At 45.8% G+C, this 23,931-nt stretch overlaps 1 protein-coding gene across 1 annotated transcript in view; it reads right to left on the bottom strand.

Moving 5' to 3' along the window:
- The window catches only part of CENPF (centromere protein F), a 65,494-nt gene extending 49,548 nt beyond the window's left edge, over positions 1-15,946 (bottom strand). The window contains exons 1-6 of the mRNA XM_073628384.1: positions 15,805-15,946; positions 10,534-10,731; positions 7,338-7,534; positions 7,023-7,135; positions 3,728-3,819; positions 2,085-2,376 (exon numbers count right to left, since the gene is read on the bottom strand). Coding sequence (XP_073484485.1) covers positions 2,085-2,376; positions 3,728-3,819; positions 7,023-7,135; positions 7,338-7,534; positions 10,534-10,695 — 856 coding nt within the window. The 5' untranslated portion in view covers positions 10,696-10,731; positions 15,805-15,946. The remainder of the gene's footprint in view (positions 1-2,084; positions 2,377-3,727; positions 3,820-7,022; positions 7,136-7,337; positions 7,535-10,533; positions 10,732-15,804) is intronic.
- Between the last annotated feature and the right edge of the window lie 7,985 nt (positions 15,947-23,931).

Here is a 23,931-nt window from a genome sequence, read left to right on the forward strand (position 1 = left end):
GAGCAGAGTCCTGCTCTCCTCTATGGGGAAACTGGATGGAAATGGACCGCCTGTCTGTTTCCATTGGATCCGCTGAATGGATGGAAAATAGGACCACCATCTATCTGTTTTTTGTGGGTAGGATCGGATGGAGGCAGGTCACAGCGGACATGTGCCTCCTGACATCCGCCACTCTATAGAGAAGACTGGAGGATCCGATCAGGTCCACCTGAAAAACTGACAAGCAGACCTGATCGGACAGCCCGTGTGAAAGGGCCCTAAAGAGAGATTCTGTCACCAAAGATTTCTTCTGACTCCAAAGCGGACATGCTCCAACTAGATCATTTACCTTTGATGAGGTCACTTTAAAAAGAGAATACCCTATTGCAGCCAGCCTAAAAAATTGCAAGTAAAAAGCACAGAAAAGTCAAGTGTTCGCATGCTTACTTGCAGTGTTTTTCCTTTCAATAAATGTTTAGCTCTTGGAATTGAAAATACGCTGACAGGCAGGCTTTTTTAAAACAGAAGAGATCCTAATGGTCTCTTCTGTCATAAATGCCCCCCTGCCTGTAAGCATATAATGTGATCTGGGCTGCACCTGTGCAGTTCAGACCACATTTACGGCCCATTCTGTGTGCCGCAAAGATGTGACTCCCGTGTGGGAGCGATGTCACCTGCAGCTCAGCCATTCAAGCACCTGAAGATAGGGAACCCGGAAAGAAGCCGCCGGAGATCACGGAGAGCCGTGCTAGCGCAGTGATGGAGGGCTCTGTCTGCAGTTAAGTCCTTCCCGAGAGCAGATGAACTCTGATACATTTACATGCGCTGATGATCTGCCACATTGTGAATTGCATTCTTTATATTGGAATAAATGTTACCTAAATGCTGCACTTAGATGGTGCTGCTCCTTCTTCCTTTCTTATAAGTCTGTCATAATTTACTAATATGATGTGCATATTAGTACATTATGACCTAAGCCTGCACAGGGGACCTTTTTTTTTTTTTTTTTTTAAATAAGGAAAGATACTTTACTAACGCTTTAAAGCGGAGGCCCGCCAATTTTTTTTTTTTTTTAAAGTCAGCAGCTACAAATACTGCAGCACTTTTAAAATAAGGACACTTACCTGTCCAGGGCGCCCATGATGTCCTCACCCGAAGCCAATCTCTCCATTGGCTCTCGGGTGCTGCCACCATCTTCGGTGCGGCTTCACTTCCTGGTTCCCAACTGAGCATGCGCGAGTCGTGCTGTGTAATCCGAATGGTCCCTGCTATCTCTGGGACCCGTGTGTCTCCCAGCAGACAGCGCGGGGGGATGGGAAGAGGTGTAGACTCCCACAGGAGTCTATGCCCAGAAGTGGGCGCAAATACCTGTCTTATACAGGTATCTGCACCCCCCTCCCCCCTAAAAGGTGCCAAATGTGACACCGGAGGGGGGGTTCCGAAAAGCAGAAGTTCCATTTTTGTGTGGAACTCCGCTTTAAGAATTGCCAATCAAACCCAGAAGCTGATTGGTTACCATGCACAGGTGCAACAGAATTTGCGTGCACCAGTTTTAGTAAATCTCCTCCTATGCATTAGCACTGTCAACAGCACTTTTGCGTGGATGGGAAAGAGGGGCTGCAGCATCCAGGGATAGGACACTCCTGAAAGTTGGGGAGTTTTACAGGTCATCTAGCAAGAAGATTTTTAAAATCTGTGACCCATTGGTGAGATTTTCCTTTGCTTCCAGTCCCAAACCCAAAACAGGAAGCTACAGGCAATCTCTCCAAAGTGAGGAAATCCTATGTCATCACCAGAATTCGTGTCCCCATTGGAAGATGTGCCCTCTAATCTTGTTCTGATGACATCCCAAAATTTGTGATTTTAAGTGTCACTGAAAAGGATAAACAGGACATATAGAGAGAGCATATTTCCCTAACGGGGGCACAGACGACATTTAAAAGCCTGACAGGTGTTCTAATCCTTCTTCAATCTATCCAAACCAAAAAAAAAAAGTTTTTTTCTTTAGTTATAGATGAAGAAAGGATCAGGATGACACCACTGGAGCGCACCTTCAAGAACAATTCAACAAAGTCTTAATGGAAAAAAAAAAAGTTTCAAGTCACCTTGGTTTTGGCTCTTCAGCTGGTCACTGGCTGCGGTGTTATGGGGATCACAGAAGCTTCTGTTGGAGGTATCAGGTTTGTAGCCTCTTTTGCTTGGCGTCTCCTCCTGCTCCCAGGGACACTGAGTGGAAGTGAAGCTCCTTTTGAGTGACGTGTCGTGGCTGCTGGAGGAAACACGACTCGGCGTACGCTCTTGTTGCCAGGAGAAGACCGAGGAAGAAGTCTGATGGCGAGCAATGTCTCGGTGGTTGATGGGGTTCTGGGAAGTAGGCTGGGAGGTCTGGTTCAAAAGCTAGAAAACAAAAAAGTGATTGCTACAAAACCCTGAATGCCTTGTGATGCTTTGGACAAACTTCTTCAATAAGGCCTAAGAGCAAAGAGCAGTAACTTCTAGCAACCAATGAGAACGTATCCTTTATTGATCAAGCTTTGGAAAATTGACACCTGATTGGTTGTGATTGCTTTAGTAACAGTTGTTTCTAGCAATGTGTCATTGTTTTTACTATGCAGTGTTTGGTTAAATTAATATTTCTAACATGTGTTTTCATGTCCACCACACAGAATTTTTTATATATATCCACCCTATGAGCTCCTGTTCCCTGAAGAAGCCAATGTTTTGGCGAAACATGTAGGAAAACGAGCCCCCCCTCCTTCAACGGCCACTTGCCATCTGGCCCACTTGACCATTCTTAGGGTCACTTACAGTACATGTATCCACAAAATTTGTATAATTACTGTATGAATTGTTTATAATGTACATTGTATTTTTGATAGACTATTAGTAAAATTGTAATTTTAGTATCTTTTGTTTTATCTTTTCTTCTCTAATCTTCCTGACCCTAGCACCGCTATAATCCCTTGTCCACACACCCATTTAACGTTTGATTATTTAGGGGATGAGGTGCTGTATCCTCTGGTACCATCTAGCCATCTTTACTTTAGTTGTTTCTAGCTGTTGTGGAACTACAAGTCCCTTGAAGCATAGCAAGACTGACAGCCACAGGCTTGACTCCCAGAGGCAAAGGCATTAAACAACCTGTCAGGTTTTTTTTAACTGCTCTCCACGTTGATGTTTAGAAATTTCACCTCATTTCTTGTACCAGAGACAACGGTCATTAATTTAAGAGGTGAGGACTTCCTGGAACAAGTTTTGGATGCAATTAGTCTTTACATGAACCATGAAAGTGGAAGAGTGCTCTTTTGAGTGTCTGTAAACCCGAACATATACTCAGTGAAGTGACTGGCCTCAGGTGATACACAGATAAAACAAAACGTTCTACATAAGTGGTACCTGTGTATCTGCAGTCTTCTCTCCTCTACAGCCGTTCAAAGCCTAGAATATTTAAAGCTTGTCTTAAAATTCAAGAAAAAGGGGGCGGAGAGCTGAGGATACACTCTGCAGAGCTCAGCGAGGACAGCTCTGAGAACTGATTGGAGGGGAAGGGAGGGAAGGAGAAAGAAAGGGAAGGGAAGGGACACCCCCCACATAGCACACAGGAACAGAGCTGAGGCTGTCTATCTGCTGCAGGTCTCTCCCCGTCACTTTTTTTCTCTTAGTTGAGACAAGTACACAGTAGGATATGCTTTGCGCACATTTCTTATTTGAGGTTTTAAATCACTTTAAAAGTAAACATTTTACTTACTTTAATCTGAAGAATTTTTAATTCAGTTTCCAGCTTCTTCCTCTCCTCCACTTCTTTATTGTAATTGTCCTGCAGCTCTTCATACTTTGACTCTAAATAAAAAAAAAAGTCATGGTCAAAAAACATGCAAAATCTCAACCTAGAGGCAGGTATACAGCAGAAGACCAGTTGGCAAGACAACCGGCAATTATTAGAGATAAAAGACTTCTGATCAATAATAGTCTGGACATGGAAAGGACAATAGCCACCTACAGTACACAGCTTCATAAACGCTGAAAATTTGGAAATTCAGCTCAGGAACAGAACATAGCGCACACACGATATCACCAAAGGCATGTTTACACCTGACCATCACAAGTACTATATAGCCAAAATTATGAGGAGATCTTTCCAAGTGATTGGGTTCAGGGGTTTGCAGTGAAGGGTATTGTTAATGCTACAATACGCAAAAAGATTTTAGACAATTATGCACTTCCAACCTTGTATCACCAGTTTAGGGAAAGTTCTTTTTCTGTTCCAGCATGACTGTACCCCTGTGCACAAAGCCAGCTCCATAAAGACATGGTTTGATAAGTTTGGTGTGGAGGAACTCGAGTGGCCTGCGCAAAGCCCTAACCTCGTCCCTACTGAACACCTTTGAAGGGAATTGGAACAATGACTGTGAGCCAGGTCTTCTTGATTACCATCAATACCTGACCTCACAAATGGCTTTTGGCAGTATGGGCCTAAAGACACTCCAAATTTCTGTGAAAAGCCTTCCCAGGATTGGAAGCTGTAATGGCCACAAAGGCGAAGCCAACCCCCTAATAATGCTCATATTTTCTAAATGCAATGTCCATCGAGCTTATATAGGTGTAATGGTCACGTGTCCACAAATGTTTTGGATATAGTGTACCTTTCAACTGATTCAGTCATGCTAATGTATGGCTAAACCTGGTAAAATCCAAACTGTCCTACACTACCAGGTATTTCTCCTTTCTCCTGCCAGCCGAACAATGTAGTGGAGAAACAAAATAAATAAAATGTGCGTAGCTGGGGCATTTTAATGAACTTGTTGCTTTCTCCTATATGGGCAAAAACACTGCTGCAATTTCAAACACAGCGCAGCATATCATCTCATCACAGTCCTGAGAACCCATTTGGGTAAATAGTACAGGTCCTCCGATGATTGGATGGTACTATATACACACACCTACAATAACCTGACCGCTATGGCCTGTCCCAAACTATCCAAAAAAAGCCCTCTGTATAAAAAGCATCTGCAACTTTATATATGAATACAAACATTTGCATGAACTTAAAGTAAAACATTTATTTTACATGAGAACTTAAATATACAGTATATGTGCAGAAAAAATAAAAATAAAAAAAAAGTCTAATCCATGTGCCCGATGAAACCTCAAATAAACCAGAGTCAGGAATTCAATGAGTGTCCTGCATTGGACATGACTCAAGTTAATATTCATAAACATCTTAAAGCAGACCTCCACCCAGACAGGGAAGCTCCACTGGTCTGCCGCTGCTCCCCCCCCCCCCTTTGCTGCCACATTTAGCAAAGCAGCAAATTGAGCCGGAAGTTCGGCCCCCCTCTTTCCCCTGCAGCCTTCTGGGATACTTCACAGGTCCCAGGAGACTGCGGCCCATTCACAAAGTGCAGCATGTGCAATAGGAAACCTTGAGGTTTCACTGCAAGTTTCCCTTAGTCAAGATGGCAGCTCCAGCACCGATAGCTGACTGAAGAATTGGCTTGGGTGAGGACACCGCTGGATGCCTGGACAGGCAAGTTCCCTGATATTAAAAGTCAGCAGCTACAGTATTTGTAGCTGCTGACTTTACATTTTTTTTTGGGGGGGGGGGGGGGGGGGAGCCTGGAGCTCCTATTTAAACCACTCAATAGAGAGAGACATGGAGCAGTGCTATGTGCAAGTCATATTTCAAGTAATGCAAAAATATCACGGTCCCGAAGTCAACATAATACCCTTTAATATAAACAGGTAGATGCAACAATATTAACCGGGAAGTGAACTCCACATGCATGGCAATGCTTCTGTCTTTCTGCCCACTGTCTCCTAAAGCTGGATACACACTATAAAATTTTCTGTAGATTTTTTTCCTTCAGATTTACCAAAACCATACAATAGGAGGTCAAACCTTAAGGCTGCTTTCACACTGAGGCGCTTTACAGGCGCTATAGTGCTAAAAATAGCACCTGCAAAGAGCCTCTCCTCTCACTCCAATGTGAAAGCCCAAGTGCTTTCACACTGGAGCGGTGCTCTGGCAGGACGAGAAAAAAAAAAAAAAAAAAAAAAAGTCCTGCAAGCCGCATCTTTGAGGCGCTGTAGGAGCGGTGTATACACCACTCCTAAAGTGCCCCTGCCCATTGAAATCAATGGGCAGCGGCGAAGTGCCGGCAAAGCGATGCTGCAGTGGCACTTTTAACCCTTTTTCGGCTGTTAGCGGGGGTTAAAAGCGCCCCGCTAGCGTCCGTAAAGCACAGCTAAAAATAGCAGCACTTTACCATCCACGCCCCCAACGCCACAGTGTGAAAGTAGCCTTAAGCCCCCTACACAATGTTCGATGGGAGCTTGTTGTCAGAAATTCCAACTGTGTGTAGGCTCCATCTGACATTTTCCATCGGAATTTCCGTCACACAAAATTTGAGATCTGGATCTCAAATTTTCCGACAACAAGATCCGTTGTCGTAAATTCCGATCGTGTGTACACAATTCTGACGCATAAAAGTTCCACGCATGCTCGGAATCAAGCAGAAGAGCTACACTGGCTATTGAACTTAATTTTTCTCAACTCATCGTATGTGTTGTACGTCACCACGTTCTTGACGTTCGGAATTTCCAACAAGATTTGAGTGACCATGTGTATGCAAGACAAGTTTGAGCCAACATCCGTCGGAAAAAAAATCTATGAATTTTGTTCTCAGAATGTTCAATCGTGTGTGCGAGGCATCAGAATTTCAATATGTATGCAATCAAGCAGGCCTTTGCACTACATGGTTTTGGTAAATCTAAAGAAAATCAGACAACAAAAGTTGGATAGTTTGTATGGAGTCTAAGCATCTCCTGTCTTGGGAGATAGCAGTTCTATTCTCTACAAAACATTACCATGTACAGTATGTGCAGCCGGCAAGGAGACCGCCATGCAGAGAAAGACAAAGACATGACTGCTGATGTCAGATTACAGTATGTGAGCATTTGGGGTGTAAAGTATACCCTACAACCATGATTGTATCTTTTAGGGCCCAGTGACGTCTATATGATCACAAACAACTATAATTTACCATCGAACTTGACAGGCGTAAATGAAGCCACAAAGCTCTTCTGAGGAGTGACGCACACCGACATGTCCATCCCATTAAACGATTGCTGGCCCCTCTCCAAGTCACTCTTGTATCTAAGTCATAAAAACACAAATATGAAGAAAGCAAATACGCTGTAAGTCTTTTTACATGTAAATTTGATCATTCAAGAACGAATACCATACTGGCACACAATAAGCTAATAAATTCCATAAATAAAAGTAGCCAAGTACATAACTTCAGTCCATCCTGATCATCTATGAGCCTCCGAACCATACACAGCAAGTAGTCGCTCACCTTTTCAGATCCTGCTCCAGCTTCTCAATCTGCTTTTTACTTGCGCTCAGTTGACCATCCAGGAAGTTGATCTGGGTGTCCTTCATTTGCTGGTCATGGGCCAACTTCTGCCTTATCTTCTCCTGGTTGTCACATAATTCTATCAAGCTCTGATTCTCTCTTTTCAGAGACGACACCTCACTCTTCTCACTCTCTACCTGTTCCACACATCCAAAATATTAAAATATGTTAGAAAGGCCTACATTTTCTTTATAGTTCCAATACAGACAGATTTAGTTGGCACAAGCAGTGTGACATCCAGAGCAGCATGCTATTCTACAGAAATCAGAAAATTGTGGTCACCTCCTCTATAGGCGGTCTGCCTCAGATCCAGTCCGCCCAAATGGAAGAGGACAAAGTCGCAGACCTCCCTTTTTTTTAGCGGACCTGATTGGATCCAGAGGTAGGCGGGTGTAAAAAAGGACATCATTTTGTGTACACCTGCTGATCCATGCATTGACCATCCGATTAGGTCTGCCTGAAAACCTGACAGGAGGACCTGATCAGATCAACCGTGTGAAAGGGGCCTACGATTTTAGGAATGAATCCACAAATATGGCAAAAAATAAAATAAGTGCATTTATTTCTTTTTACATTGCATCCTGTAAAGCATTGCACTTGTCATCAGCAGATCGCTGGTGCAATGCCTGGATCCTGCAGGCTATCAGTACACTGTCGGCCTGTACTTCCAATACAGGCAGGCAGTTACTGAATTGCAGGAAGAATCAATGAGCTATGGGAGCGCTCAGCAGCTTCCTCACAGTTCATTGAGAACTATAAGCAGTCAGCCGTAATGGTTGAGGGTACTTGTAGTCTATTTATTCACAGAAAACGGTGAATGAATGATACGGCTGTGTGGGGCACTGTTTTCCGAAGATCTCCCACCCATTGTCGCAGGGAGAGGAGCGCTGGCAACAAGAGGTGAGTAGATAGGAGCATGTTACACCCTAAATATGAGAGCAACATGCTCCTAAAAAGGTGAACTTATTCTTTAAAAGGATAAGTGTACATTTAAGACCATTTTAAACTAATATTTAGGGCGTAACATTTAACATAGTGCCAAGCAGACCCCCCCCCCCCCCCAAAACAGATCCCCCTCTAGCAGCATGTGGGGGTTCTTCTCCCTGCAGCAGCTCTCAGATTAGAAGAGCAGGGTTCAGCCCATACAGCCGCATCATTCATTGAAATCTGTGAATGAATAAACTACAAGTGCCACTTGGCACTGCAGAAGATGGACTTGTAGTTCGCAATGGAACCCAAGTGTCGTAAACTGCACTCATAGGCAATTGACACTTCCTACAGCTCTTTAGCTGAAAGTCAAATCTCGGTATGGACATAGAGCTGGAGGTGGAGTCTGCACATTGCACCCACGATCCACTGATCTCAGTTAACCTGCTCTGCAGGCCCATTTCCCCAAGAAAGAAGAAATGCACATTTTTATACAAATATATGTGTTCTTCTTATTCTTTCAAAAAGTGGAGTTAGCCTTTGATCCTGGCTGCAGCACTTAGTGCAGGGGTATTAAACTAAAATTCATGGTGGTCCAACCAGTAAATTTTTCTTCCACCAGACGTCTGAACCGCATTTTTTTTTTTCAGCCCTCTCCTCCTATATCACAATCACTCACATCATCCTCAGTCCCCCCCCCCCTACACACAGACACATCACAGTCCCCCACTTTACATCAGTTTCTTCTTCACAGTAGTGTTCTCAGGTCCCCTGCAAATCACCCCCCCCCCTCTTTACAATAGTGTACTGAGCCCCCTTCACATCACCCCCACACTGCCCTCCCCCCCTTTACATCACCCCCCTCCCACAGCACTGCTCCCCCCATTTACATCACACACACATAGTTGTGTGCTCTGTCCTCTTGAGATCCACCCCCACACACCCCTCTTCACATTATTACACACAGACACACACCCAGAGTAGAGTAGTGTCCTCTGCCCCCCTTCACTCACCTACCTTTGACAGAGTGGGAGGCAGAATATTTCTGGATCGAGTATTGGAGGCACAGCCTTGGAGTGTGGGAGCGGGAGCTCCAGGGATAAACTGTTTGTATTAACCAGCAGGTGATTGGCTGCTACGACCGCCCTGCAACCAATCACCTGCTGGTTACCGTATTTATCGGCGTATCGCGGGTGCGTGTTATACGCTGATCCCCTGCGATCCCCCGCTGTCAGATCTAACAAAAAAATCGCCGACCGCGATTTGAAAATGGCGCCGCCGGCGCCGAAATACACAGTGCCGGTCCTCGGCTCTTCTCGGCCACTTTCGGCTTCACTCGAGCGCCGCCCGAACCTAGCCGAGTGTACTCGGCTAGGTTCGGATAGCTCCGCTCACCGTCACACCCATCCCGAGTGGAGCCAAAAGTGAACGAGAGTCGCCGAGAAGAGCCGAGGACCAGCTCTGTGTATTTCGGCGCCATTTTCAAATCGCGGTCGGCGATTTTGAAGTTCAGCGAGCTGCAACGCTGGACTGGGGCAAGGCTGCAATGGACACTGGGGAAGGCTGCACTGACATGGCTGCACTGGCAAGGCTGCACTGGGGCAAGGCTGCACTGGGGCAAGGCTGCAATGATGGGCATTTAAATGTAAGTTTTTTTCCCTTCAACTTCACTCCTAAAAGTTTTTTTTTTCCTTAAAATTCCCTCCTAAATTGGGGTGCGTGTTATACGCCGATAAATACGGTAACTATAAAAGTTAAACCCGGCACCTTCCGCTCCCGCACTCCATTCAATGCTGTGCGTCCAATACTCGATCCAGAAATATTCTCTCTCCTGCTTTCTGCTCTTCTGTTATAATAACAGCGGAAGAAGCTGGGGGAAAGAAATGGCTCCTAAATGACGTGATTGCGGGTCCGGGTGGAACAGTGGCTCAGTCCGGATCGCGGTCCGCCATTTAGTGATGGACATAGTGTACAAAAAAAAAAAAAAAAAAAGCAAAAAAGCTCTATATTTATTATGGTACATGAAGCTTGGCTGCATAACAGTAATGATGAGGGTTTAAATTGGACTTTAATGTAATATTAAAGCACAAAAACCATCCTTTTTTGCTACTTTCAACTGGCAGAGAGAAACTGATGTGTGTGAAGGGAGTCTAATGCTTCCGGGAGTACGTATCTTTTTATTTCATATAATCTATTTAGTTAGGTGTACCTTTTGTTTCTGTTTCTGGAAGGCATCCTCCAGAGACTCCAGCTGGAACTGCCTCTGCTGTCGCTCCTTTTTCAGCTTATCCAGCTGACTCTCCAGCTCCTGGATCTTCTGCAGGGTCTTGGTGGGGAGACCCTCCTTCCACTCTTCCACCACCCAACTCATTGTACTGCTTAATGGCTCCACTCGTAGAATTCAATTCTGGGACAAAAAAAAAAAAAACAGTTCAGAGTAAAGAATACATTTCCATGGACTTCTTTTACGGACGTGACTTGGTGTCAGATATTTGCTTTCACTACAGTGTTGCTTCAAAGATCAACTCCAAGGCCCAAAAAATAAATAAAAAGTTGCAGCGGGGCTCCCCCCACCCTGGCACGCCCCTCTTCTCCCTCAAAGCTCCTTTCTGTGGAGGATTCCTCTTCGTCATCATGTACAATGCAGTGTTCTTAACCCTGTATCGTACATGGTGAGCGTGCAACCACGGCCGAGAGCAGCTTATAGGGGAGGCTATGGGGACTGGTCATACTGGGAACTGGCTGTGAAGGGAGCCTGCAGGTGTGGGGAAAGGGCAAGTAATACAACTTATTTTAGGACTTAATGAGCGTTTTACCCTTGCAGTTTTCCCCAGAGATGGGCTTTAAAAAAAAAAAAAAAAAAAAAAAAAAAAAAAGGAGGGAGATCACTCCTTCCAGTGATGTTAGGATTGTGCCCAATAGACAGGGCGTCCAGATCACAGGCCGGATCGCCTCCATTAGTAGATTTTCAGCCAGGCTGTGGGTACGAAGCGACAGGTATGAAAAGTATAAGTTAAAGCAAAACTTTTTTTTACATTTTGAATAGAGTGGAGAGGGATTAGAACACCTGTCAGGTTTTTATTGCTGCCTGTGTCCCCGCTAGGGAGATTCACCCCATATGTCCTGTTTACTGTTACCGGTATTACCAAAAAGTGAAACCGAACAGGAATAGGGGGGACACTAGTTCTGGCAACACCTTTGGATTCTTTCACTTTGAAGGGATTTCCTCACTTCCTAGTTTGGAGAAGGGAAGGGAAAGGAAGGGAAGGGAAGGGAACCCCCCCCCCATAAGAAAAAAAACACAAACACTTTTGCCTTTAGTTCTAGTTTAAAAACTTCAATTTTTACATTACATCCAGAAAGTATTCACAGTACTTGACTTTTTCCACATTTTGTTAAGTTACAGCCGTCTCCTTCTAAAATGGATTCAATTCATTATTTTTCCTAAAAATTCTACAAACAATACCCCATAATGACAATGTGAAAGAAGTTTGTTTGGAATCTTTGCAAGTTTATTAAAAATAAAAAACGAAACAAAGCACATGTACATAAGTATTCACAGCCTTTGCTCAATACTTTGTTGAAGCACCTTTGGCACCAATTACAGCCTCAAGTCTTTTTCAGTATGATTCTACAAGCTCGGCACACCTATTTTTGAGCAGTTTCTCCCATTCTTCTTTGCAGGACCTCTCAAACTCCATCAGGTTGGATGGAGAGCGTCGGTGCACTCTCATTTCTTTTTCAGATTTTCATTTTTCATGCATTCGAAATTTCATGCATTTTCAGATCTCTCCAGAGATGTTTAATCAGGTTCAAGTCTGGGCTCTGGCGGGGCCACTCAAGGACATTCAGAGTTGTCCTGTAGCCACTCCTTTGTTATCTTGACTGTGTGCTTAGGGTCGCTGTCCTGTTGGAAGATGAACCTTCGCCCCAGTCTGAGGACCAGAGTGCTCTGTTGCAGGTTTTCATCAAGGATGCTGCATTCACCTTTCCCTCGATCCTGACTAGTCTCCCAGTTCCTGCATCTGAAAAACATCCCCACAGCATGATGCTGCCACCACCATGCTTCACTGTAGGGATGGTATTGGCCAGGTGATGAGCGGTGTCTAGTTTCCTCCAGACATGACATTTCTCATTCAGGCCAAAGAGTTCAATCTTTGTTTCATCAGACCAGAGAATTTTGTTTCTCATGGTCTGAGACTCCTTCAGGTGCCTTTTGGAAAACTCCAGGCAGGCTGTCATGTGCCTTTTACTGAGGAGTGGCTTCTGTCTGGCAACTCTACCATACAGGACTGATTGGTGGAGTGCTGCAGAGATGGTTGTTCTTCTGGAAGGTTTTCCTCTCTCCACAGAGAATACACCACTCCTATAGTGCTGCACAGATGCGGCTTGCAGGACTTTTTTGACCGTCCTGCAAGCGCACCGCTCCAGTGTGAAAGCCCTCGGGCTTTAGTGTACCCAGGATGGACGGGTACAGCATACAGCCCCACTGCCTGAAGTCTGTTAAAGTCTATGGCAGGCTGGGCTATGCTGAAGCTGGATAGGGCTTATGCACACAGGCACAAAAATACCTCTTTTACAGGTATACAGCATTTTTTCTTTTTTTTTTTTTTTTTTAATATGAATACAGTTCTACGTTTGCCTATGTGGCCATGCACTTCAGGCTTTTAGATCGATATTTTAAAAGCAGTGTGTAGAGGCAAAAAAAATTACGCACCAAGGCTGCCTTCACAGAGGAGCTTATGAGCATAATTTACATGTGCATAGGAGTGTAAATGTATTCCAATAGATGAATATTGTGACCAGTAGAATGCATTTACACACATTGCCATATACACAAACACTTGTAGCTACACAACTTTAGTCATTTTCTGCCAAGATCAGGCGCGCACAAAAAATCCAGCATATTTGGAGCATAAATCCATACACCAGTGTGCATGGGGCCTTAGGGGCCTTTAAGGTTCAGGGGCGCATGTCCAGAATGCCTGGGATCGAGGCACGCAGTCCTTAATGTGAGCACCACTCAGTACAGTGCTCAGCTGCAGAGTATTTCAGCCTGCCATACACTAAAGCCCCATACACACTTAGATTTTCTGCAGATTTTTTTCTTCAGATTTACCAAATCCATATAATATGAGGTCAAACCTTAAGAGTTTCAATTTGTATGCAATCAGGCAGGCCCTTGTACTACATGATTTTGGTAAATCTAAAGAAAATTAGACAACAAAAGTTATAAAATCAGACAAAAATCTGCAGAACATCTAATAGTGTGCAGCTTCTACTTAAAGTGGAACTTTAGTCAGAAAACTAAGTCCTTCTAGATGACTTCAGGCTGGCCCCTTTTTGGGTCTAGCTATGTAACATATTACAAATAAGTGCCTATACTGTATAAAATTCAGTAATACACTGTCTGACCCTGCGGTGCACATGCTCAGTTGCTCTCCATTTTTAGGCACTGACAAGTATGTAGAGGTCGATCTGCTGACAGTCTTAAAGCGGAATTAAACCCTCCTATTCTTTACAGCCAAGAAAGCTGCTTCTGTTTGATCTGCAACTGCTATGCCGTGCTGCACTGGTGATTGGTTATGACACCAGCCATTTGATGGTTTGACAGTTTGGTTGAGTAAACAAGCAAATGTGACAGTTAGCAATCCCGGAATTCCAGGAATGTAACTATTTAGAAACTGTTAAATTGATGGGTTTACTTCTGCTCAGGGGCTCTGGGCTTCAGCAAAATGGCAACCTCCAGGAAGAAGAAACAATGCTGGAGGCAATTTACAGCTCACACTCATTTTGGTAGCTTAAGTATTAAAGCGGAGAGTTCCACCCACTTTTACAAGGTGGTCTCAAACTAAAGACCACCCCCCATTTTTTGGATATCAATTTATTCTTTTATTCCCCTTCTTACCTTTTTAGAAGTACATTGTGTAGTTCCGTCCTAGCTCTGCCATGGTGCAGTATGTCCTCCTCTGCGGCGAGCCCTCCTCCTTCTGGGAACCTGTGTGTGCCCCAGAAGACGATGGGGCCATTCAGAAAGCGCCATGCGATTCGCACAGTAGGAAATCGGCTGTGAAGCCTGAAGGCTCCACTGCCGGTTTGCCTTATTTATAATGGCGGAGCCTCCACCCAATCAGTCTGACACACCGCAACTCCGATCTGGGTAAAAAGTCTCTGACCGAGGCTCTTTACCACGTGATCAGCCACGTCCAATCACGGCTGATCATGATGTAAACAGGAAGAGCCGTTTATCTGCTGGTCTCCAGACGGGGGGGGAGGGGTCTGCGCTGATTGTTTATCAGCGCAGCCCCCCCCCCCCCCCCCCCCCGGGATACCCACACAGGACCACCAGGGATCCCACCCTAGACTACCAGGGATATGCCAATCAGTGCCCAATCAGATGCTAATCATTGCTGATAAAAAAAATGCCTATCAGTGCAGCCTTTCAGTGCTCATCAGTGTCGCCTATGAGTGCCTATCAGTGCCTCCTATCAATGCATATCAGTGCCATCTCATCGGTGCCGCTTATCAGTGCCCATCAGTGAAGGGGAAAACAAAGAAAAACTTTTTTTTTTTTTTTTTTTACAATTTTCGTTTAGCAAAAAATAAAAACTGCAGAGGTGATGGAATACCACCAAAAGAAAGCTCTATTTGTGGGAACAAAATGATAAAACTGTCGTTTGTGTACAGTGATGGATGACCGCACAATTGTCATTTAAAAAGTGACAGCGCTGAAAGCTGAAAATTGGTCTGGGCAGTAAAGTGCGTGAATGACCGATATTGAAGTAGTTAAAGTATAACTAAAGACAAAACTTTTTTAATAGTTTTTGGATAGAGGGAAGATGGGTTAGAACCCCTGTCAGATTTTATTGGGGGTCTGTGTCCCCGCCAGGGATGTTTATCATTGAAAATAAAAGAAGATCCCACATTTTGGGTGGTCCCCAGAGAAGGCGGAGGACGATTCCCCCCCCTCTATTCCTGTTCTGGTGACATCCCAAAATGTGGGATTTTCTTTGAACTCTCCATTCACAATGATAACGATAAACCCGACTAATAGAGAGGATGAGTCTCCCTAACAGGGACATAGATAACAATAAACACCTGACAGGGGTTCTAATCCCTCTCCGCTCCATCCAAAACTAAACTAAACGTTTGACCTTCACTCCCAATATTCAGCATTCTGTAGCCACACCCACTTCTCACTGTATTGTCCCCCATTCTCCTCTCTCCATAGTGTCCTGTGTGGGAGATCTGACCCCATCTCTCCCTGGACATTGTATCCATTGTTTATTCCTTTAATATCATCAGATCACAGCTTGTTATATACACTGAGCACCGATCAGATGGGACCATACACAGGCCGATCAGCTCCTCCTGGACAATACCGATCAGATGTGTACAGATCACCGAGCAAAGCGGAGATCAGACCGGAGGAGCCCATTACACATCCCTCCTCCTCCTCCCCACCCCGGGACACACTGACCTGTCACCCGGTGATCAGTGCCCGGCACATGCCGCCGCCTCCTCCTCCCGTCGCTTCACCGATAACGATTCAACCACCGCGCCGTCCCCAACACAATCCTTCCGCCCGCCCACTCCCGGCCACAGTCAAAGGCCATTGGATCAAAGGCGGAATCCCTCTCCTCTCATTCGCTAGAGCGCAGCCAAGGTACCACGCCCACGTGTCCGAGTCACACCGAGGGAGTAGGCGGAGCTTGCGTTCAAATTTAGAGTAGGAGGATGTAAAAGCGCCACGGGAGTGGCTGAGGACAGCTCTGAGATTCGGCGATTGGCTGGGGCTTACTAAGAGAAGAACCAATGAGCGCACGAGGAAGAATATTCAAATCGATACAGTAGTGCGCTGTATGATACAATGTATCATCTTCACACACACGTGTTTCCGGTACAGAGACTCCGGGCGGCTGCTGTATACACGGAGACGGGCAATTAAAGTTATATATATATTGTATATATACGGGCAGAACATTTCCATAAAACACCCGGAAATAGTAGCAGGAAATGTCCGCCTAGGGGGTCCATTCACACACGTTCATGTAAGTTACAATAAAGGGGAATGAATAGGCCCAGTCACACCTTGTGTTTTTTTGTGTGTGTGTCTGACACCCCCATAGGACACCCATTCATTTCAATGAGCTGATCTACAAAGTATCTCATGCAGCTTTACTGCCGCATTCAGTTTTGCACATTTTTCCACGTGGAAATAACGCCCTCTGCTGGCCACTTTCGGGGTGTCATTACCAATGAATGGCACTGCAAACATGAAAAGCTTTTTTTTTTCTTTTTTTGCTGTGTTTCAAAATGTGCGTTTACAGAACGCTCAGGTTTAAAGTGGGTGTAAACCCACTTTAAAAAAGCTAAAAAAAAACTTAACACCTGCAAGACAAAGGCATAATGAGCTAGTATGCATAGGATACTAGCTCATTATGTAATACTCACCTGAGATCGAAGCCCTCGCTGCAATGTCAGGTGAGACCTGTCATCTGCCTGCTCAGTGGGGATTGACGGATCGATCCCCCGCTGGGCAAAGCAGAGCCCGTAGACGGACACATCCGTGTGAAAGGGCCCTAAGGGTTTATTAACTTTAAATGGAGTCTTTGGCCTCATGTACACTGCAGCTGGTAAACAGACGTTTAGGAACAGTTGGGCGTTTTTTTCAGCTGCCCCTGAACTCTCCTCTATGTGATCTTATCAGTAGATGTACACAGACAGGGTCATTTATAGTCATTTCTAGGCAGTTCCGTTTAGAGGCTTTTTTTTGGAACGCAAAAAAATGGGTTCAAAAGCTGAGTTTAGAGGCATTTCAAGCGCCAAAAACTTCTAATCTCATGTTTAGCCGCGTTTTGTTTACAGAAATCTATATATATATTTTTTAAAACGCTTATAAACACAAATGCGGCATTTAAACTCGGCAAAACGGAGGTTTTAAACGTGGATTACTATCTGTCAAGTTAAATCGTTCAGGAGAGGTTGTAAAAACGTCCCGTGTACATGAAGCCTTAAGGGCCGGTTCACATTATAAAAGGTGCGTCCAAGCGTGCATGTTCCTGCGTGGCACTTTTTCAGCTGCCTATTCATTTCAGTGGCGCAAAAAGTATGGTAGATGCAATTTTTACACTCTCCCTACGCCTAACCACAATGCATAATGTATTTATGTAAAGCGCTGTGTAAATGGTCAGTGCTAGATACACTCACTGGCCACTTTATTAGTTACACCATTTCAATTGCTTGGTAGATCAAATTGCTAATCAGTATAGGTGTGCACAGTCTAATCAATGTGTGCGTCACTGATTCCCCCTACTGCCTGGCCTCCCCCCGTGCGCCCCCCCCCCCCCCCCACAGCACTACCACCTTCCACCTTCCATCGTCACCTCTCCTGCCAACTGCTCTATTTACTATACTTTAGTTTGTGAAGAATAGGAAGCTGCTCAGCACAGAGCGCTTACCATTCATTCACTGTTAAGCCAAACCTCCCCTGCGGCTTCAAATGAACTCCAGTATCCGTAAGCAGGGCTCCGGTCAACACAGTATTCAACACGTCCTCCAACCGTGTCACCAGGCCCCTCTCCAGACCAGCACACTGCATGATCCTTCCATGACGGGTCCTCCCCTGGAATCTCCTCAGTTGTCCAGCTTCTTCCCTCTGGATAGACAGCTCAGGACCATTCCTCGGCCGCTGTGGTAGGCCCCAGACAAGCTTCTGGGCCCACCACTGCGCCGCAGCATAGGGTGCCCACGTGTCCCGGATTGCCCGGGATTGTCCCTTATTTCTGATTTTTGTCCCGTGTCCCGGGCACCTTCATTCCGGGACAATAGAGTGTCCCGGAATGAAAAAAACCCCACAACGCCAGGCGCCAGTCTGACTCCATCACCCTTATAAACATTATACACTGTGTAACACACACATCATATGCCTAACCGGTTGGGCGACCCCTGCGTCTAGCAACCAGTGCTGTCAGCTGACATTGTCAGGGGGGCAGTCAGTGTAGTGGGCACCCGCACCCTACGGGCTACGGCTGAGCAGCGCGCCTCCGAGAGATAGAGAGAGCAGCCACCAGCCAGGCAGCCACAGACACCAGAGAGAGCCACACATAATGCCTGTGCCCAGTCAGTGCCGCCGTCCCAGGGCTGCCGCCGACTACTCCAGCGGCCGCTGCAGCAGCAGCACATTGCTAGCAGCCAGCAGCGCAGCCCGACTCCGAGCTGCCTGACTTCTCCACAGTTCAACTTCTGTCCTGAGCTGAGCCTCGTCCGAGTCCTCCCTCCCACCCATGAGGTCCGCGAGTTTGCTGCATGTCATTGACAAACTTTCAGGTTAGTGTTACACTTCTTTGGTACAGTGAGCATGCCCCCCCCCTCCATTCTGCTGCTGTCCCCCACTCCCCCTCCATTCTGCTGCTGTCCCCCACTCCCCCTCCATTCTGCTGCTGTCCCCCACTCCCCCTCCATTCTGCTGCTGTCCCCCACTCCTCCTCCATTCTGCTGCTGTCCCCCTCCAGTTTTCCTCTGTGTCCCACTCCGTTCTGCTGCTGTCCCCCTCCGTTCTTCCTTCGTGTCCCCCTCCGTCCTGCTGTCCCCCTCCGTTCTGATGTCCCCCTCCGTTCTTCCTCCGTGTCCCCCTCCGTTCTGCTGTCCCCCTCTATTCTTCCTCCGTGTCCCCCTCCGTCCTGCAGTCCCCCTCCGTCCTGCAGCCCCCCTCCGTCCTGCAGTCCCCCTCCGTCCTGCAGACCCCCTCCGTCCTGCAGTCCCCCTCTGTTCTGCTGTCCCCCTCTGTTCTTCCTCCATGTCCCCCTCCGTTCTGCTGCTGCCCCCCTCCGTTCTTCCTCTGTGTCCCCCTCCATTCTGCTGTCCCCCTCTTTCCTGCAGTCCCCTTCTGTTCTTCCTCCGTGTCCCCCTCCATTCTGCAGTCCCCCTCTTTCCTGCAGTCCCCCTCTTTCCTGCAGTCCCCCTCTGTTCTTCCTCCGTGTCCCCCACCGTTCTGCTGCTGCCCCCCTCCGTTCTACCTACGTGTCCCCCTCTGTTCTTCCTCCGTGTCCCCCTCCGTTCTGCTGTCCCCCTCCGTTCTTCCACTGTGCCCCCTCTGTGCTGTCCTCCTCCGTTCTTCCACTGTGTCTCCCTCCGTTCTTTCACGGTGTCCCCCTCCGTACTGCTAGCCCATACCACATGTCTAAATTGGTTACCACTGTTTGCTTTTTTTTTCCAAAAAATTTGCAAAAAAAGTATCAAAAACCATCTTTTTGGGGCGGGGGGGGGGGGTGTCCCTAAATGGCAGGTTGGAAATGTGGTCACCCTACCGCAGCAACGTGGGCCTCCGGAACGGAGGACCACGAGATAGCTCTCTAACGCATACCTGTCGGCCAGGAGGGCCAGCAGGTGGCTGTAAAACGAACCCCAGAATATGGCGTCTGTCCCATAAATACCCTTGCCCAGAATGCAACTCAGAGGACCACCTCCACCGAGTTGTCCCGGGGACAGAAGAGCATCCATACGCTTAGACACGTTGTCTTTCCAACACCAGCCAGCGGTAACAGCAACACCCATGGCTCAGTATGGAAACACACGCAACGTCAGCCAAGCTGGAACAGAGGCAAATCTAACCTTCCTAACGAACAAGTTACTAAATTTACCTATCAGATGGTAGATCGCAAATCTACCATGGCTACAATAGTAAAATAGATCCCTCAAATCCAGCAGCAATAGACCCCACCACATACTAGTTCATTATGAAATACTTACCTTAGAATCTGACGTTGGCATCTGATCCCGATCCACACCGAGGGAGCTGACATGTTCCCTCTGCGTTTCTCCTTGGTTCGCGGCTCCGGCGCTGTTAGTGGGCGGAGCCGCGATTACATCACTCCCGCGCATGCGCGTGGGAGTCTTCTTCCCGGCATGGTTCGGCAGCGTCTGCCGGACCTTCAGCCGGGGCCTTCACAGCGCATGCGCCGCTGACATCAGCGGCTGCATGCAAAGTGAATAGTGAGATATTCATTTTACCTACAGGTAAGCCTTATTATGGGCTTACCTGTAGGTAAAAAAAAGAAGGGTATACAACCACTTTAAAGAGGAACTTCCACTTTCGGGTGGAACTCCACTTTAGGTGCAGCTGAGGCTGCAGTGAGAGGAACTGGGGAATTTCTATCCTTACTCCCTTTCTCTGTCTCAAAAGTGAGACATCAGGGGTCTGTTTAGACTTCTGATATTTCTTTAAAGCCCCCCAAAGGGTATCCTAAAAAAAAATTTAAAAAAATATTGTAAAATAAATAAAATTGTAAAAAAACAATAAAATAAAAATAAAAAACTACTGACGCTGTCCTCTGCCCTACTGAAAATATACATACACATGTGTGTTTGAGATCTGGGGTGCTCACCCTAATCCAACAGGCTGTGCGCACCTTTGCTGATCAGCCAATCACATGGCAGCAACTCAATGAATTTAGGCATCTGGATGTGGTGAAGACAACTTGCTGAAGTTCAAACCGACCATCAGAATGGAGAAGAAAGGGTATTTAAGTGACTTTGAACGTGGCACGGTTATTGGTGCCAGACGGCCTGGTCTGAGTAGTTCAAAAACTGCTGATCTACTGAGATTTTCACACACATCCATCTCTCGGGTTTACAGAGAATGGTCAGAAAAAAGAGAAACTATCCAGTGAGCAGCAATTGTATGCATGAAAATGGCAGCAATCTCTCCCGAGAGAGACAGAACGGCGGTCTGCTTATGTAAACAAGGGAGATCGCTGTTCTGTCAGAGTGGTAAGATGGAGATCTTATGTTACTGCTATGCAGGAACAAGGATCTCTTTCTTCCCCCAGTTAACCCCCCACACACACACACACAATTAGCAACCATTCCCTAGGAGCACATTTAACTCTTTGATCGCCCCTGATGTTAATCCCTTCCCTGCCAGTGTCATTAGTACAGTGACAGTGCATTTTTTTTTAGTACTGATCACTGTATTGGTGTCACTTAGCCCACGTTCACATTGGGGCGATTTGGCATGACAAATCACATGCCAAATTGGCGGCTATTGCCGGCAATAGCACCGTCCGAATCAGTGCGATGCCGACTGCGGCACCACACCGATTCCCAAAAGTAGTTCCTGCACTACTTTTGGTGATTTCAGGGCCGATTTCAATAGACATCGGGGCATTAACCCGCATGGATGTCTCTGAAATCGCTCCTGAAGTCAGTCTGAAACGCGGGTTTGAAATCGTGCGAGTTCCGCTGAACTCGCGCGATTTCTAACCCTCAGTCAGTGTGAACCTAGGCTTAGTGTCAGATTTGTCTGCCACATTGTCGTAGTCCAGCTAAAAATCGCTGATCGCCACCATTACTAGTAAAAATACAAATAATAAAAATGCCATAAATATATCCCATCGTTTGTAGATACGATAACTTTTGCACAAACCAATAAATATATGCTTATTGGGATTTTTTTTACCAAAAATATGTAGCAGAATACATTTTGGCCTAAATTAATGAAGAAATTAGATTTTTTAAATTTTTTTTATTGGATATGTTTTATAGCAGAAAGTAAAAAATATTGTTTTTTTTTTTTTTCAATATTGTCGGTCTTTTTTGTTTATAGCGCAAAAAATAAAAACTGCGGCGAGGTGATCAAATACTACCAAAAGAAAGCTCTATTTGTGGGAAAAAAGAACATACATTTTGTTTGTGTACAGTGTTGCATGAATGCAAAAATTATCAGTTAAAGTAGCGCAGTGCCAAATTGCAAAAAATACTCTGGTCAGGAAGAGGGTGAAACCTTCCGGGACTGAAGTGGGTAATTTGATAGGTTTGGTTCCACTTTAAAGTGGAACTAAAAGGTGAATACCTACCTGTCCAACTGCCCCTTGCCGACACAGGCATCTTCTTCTGAGTAAACTACAAATAGGTGTTATCCCTATAAATGAGTAGTCAAAAAAGTGCAAACATATTTAATACAACATATCAATAAATGTTAATCACCAATAGTGCACTGACAAAGCAAGTAACATTTTACTTCAGTGCAAAAAGCAAGTTAATATAACTGCAAGACTAAAAAAAGTGCAAGTGTCATTAACCACTTCCCGCCCAAGGCCGTCATATGACGTCCTGGACTTTGAGTGGAAATATCTGATGCTTGCAGCTGCGGGCATCATTCATATATCTTTTTTTTCTGATTCCCTGCAAAGTAAAAACAATGATAGCGGCTTTTCAGCCGCTTGATTGTTTTCACAGGCAGCGGGAGTGGACATCCCCCCTTCCGCCGCCTTCCGGTGCTTCTACTGGCTCGCCCGTGCAATCGGCGAGCCGGAGAATGAATCAGCCGGAGGCGGCCTTTTACCATAGAGCTGACCGAGGACCAGATGGTCCTGGCCATCTCTATGACCTTCAGAGGCCAGTCGCGACGTTATGACGTCACTTCCAGCCTCGGCCAGATCTCAGGCTTTCCAGCCTAGAGAAGAAGTCTCGAGACTTATAGACCCCACATCTCTCTCTAAGGAGGACCTGTCATGCGCTATTCCTATTACAAGGGATGTTTACATTGCTTGTAATAGGAATAAGAGTGATCAGAAAAAAAAAATTAAAGGGAAAGTGTAAAAATAAAATAAACAATATAAAAAATTTTTTAAAGTGCTCCCATCCCCGCGTGCTCACACACAGAAGTGAACGCATACGTACGTCGCGCCCGCATACAACATTTGGCAACATATTGGTAGTTTCAAAATGAACATTAGCTTTGTATTTGCTCAGAACCATGTCCACCAACTGATTTGGATTGTCTGCTTAGCTGCCAAAGGCTATAAAGCTCACAGGGCTAATTCACTAATATTTGATACCTCAATTGTTGGTAAATGGTGGAGGTGCAAGTGAAGCTCCTGGTGTCACCGAGAAGGACATGTGTAGAACACATTCATTTCCCAGGAAGCAATAAAACCTAACAGAGGTTCTAAGCTTTCTCTGATCTATGGAAAACAAAAAAAAGAAAATATTTTCAGGGCCGATCCTAGGGTCTCTGGCGCCCCCCACATGGGCGTGGTCATCTTACCAACTCCTTACCAACTCCTCCCCTTTACAAATGTTTCTATGGCAACGTCTCAAAAACAGAGATGCTCCCCTAAGAAGTCTTTGTTACCCTGGGATCCTCCTATGATCTTTTAACAATAAAAAAAATACAGTAAGAGCGTACACTAATGAGACCTGGAGGGGGACTCTCTGATGCACACAGAGATGGTTTCTGTTAGAGATTCTGTTAGAAAGAGCCCCCAGACATATTACAGGAGATGGTCAGAGACGGTAGTTATGATACAAGAGACGGTCAGAGACTGCAATCATAGAACAGGAGATGGTCAGAGACTGCAGACATACTACAGAAGATGGTCAGAGACTGCAGACATAGTACAGGAGATGATCAGAGACTGCAGACATACTACAGAAGATGGTCAGAGACTGCAGACATACTACAGAAGATGGTCAGAGACTGCAGACATAGTACAGGAGACGATCAGAGACTGCAGACATGATACAGGAGATGGTCAGAGACTGCAGACATACTACAGAAGATGGTCAGAGACTGCAGACATACTACAAGAGACGATCAGAGACT

This window comes from Aquarana catesbeiana, linkage group LG04, assembly GCF_042186555.1.
Source record: "Aquarana catesbeiana isolate 2022-GZ linkage group LG04, ASM4218655v1, whole genome shotgun sequence".
NCBI classification, from domain to species: domain Eukaryota; kingdom Metazoa; phylum Chordata; class Amphibia; order Anura; family Ranidae; genus Aquarana; species Aquarana catesbeiana.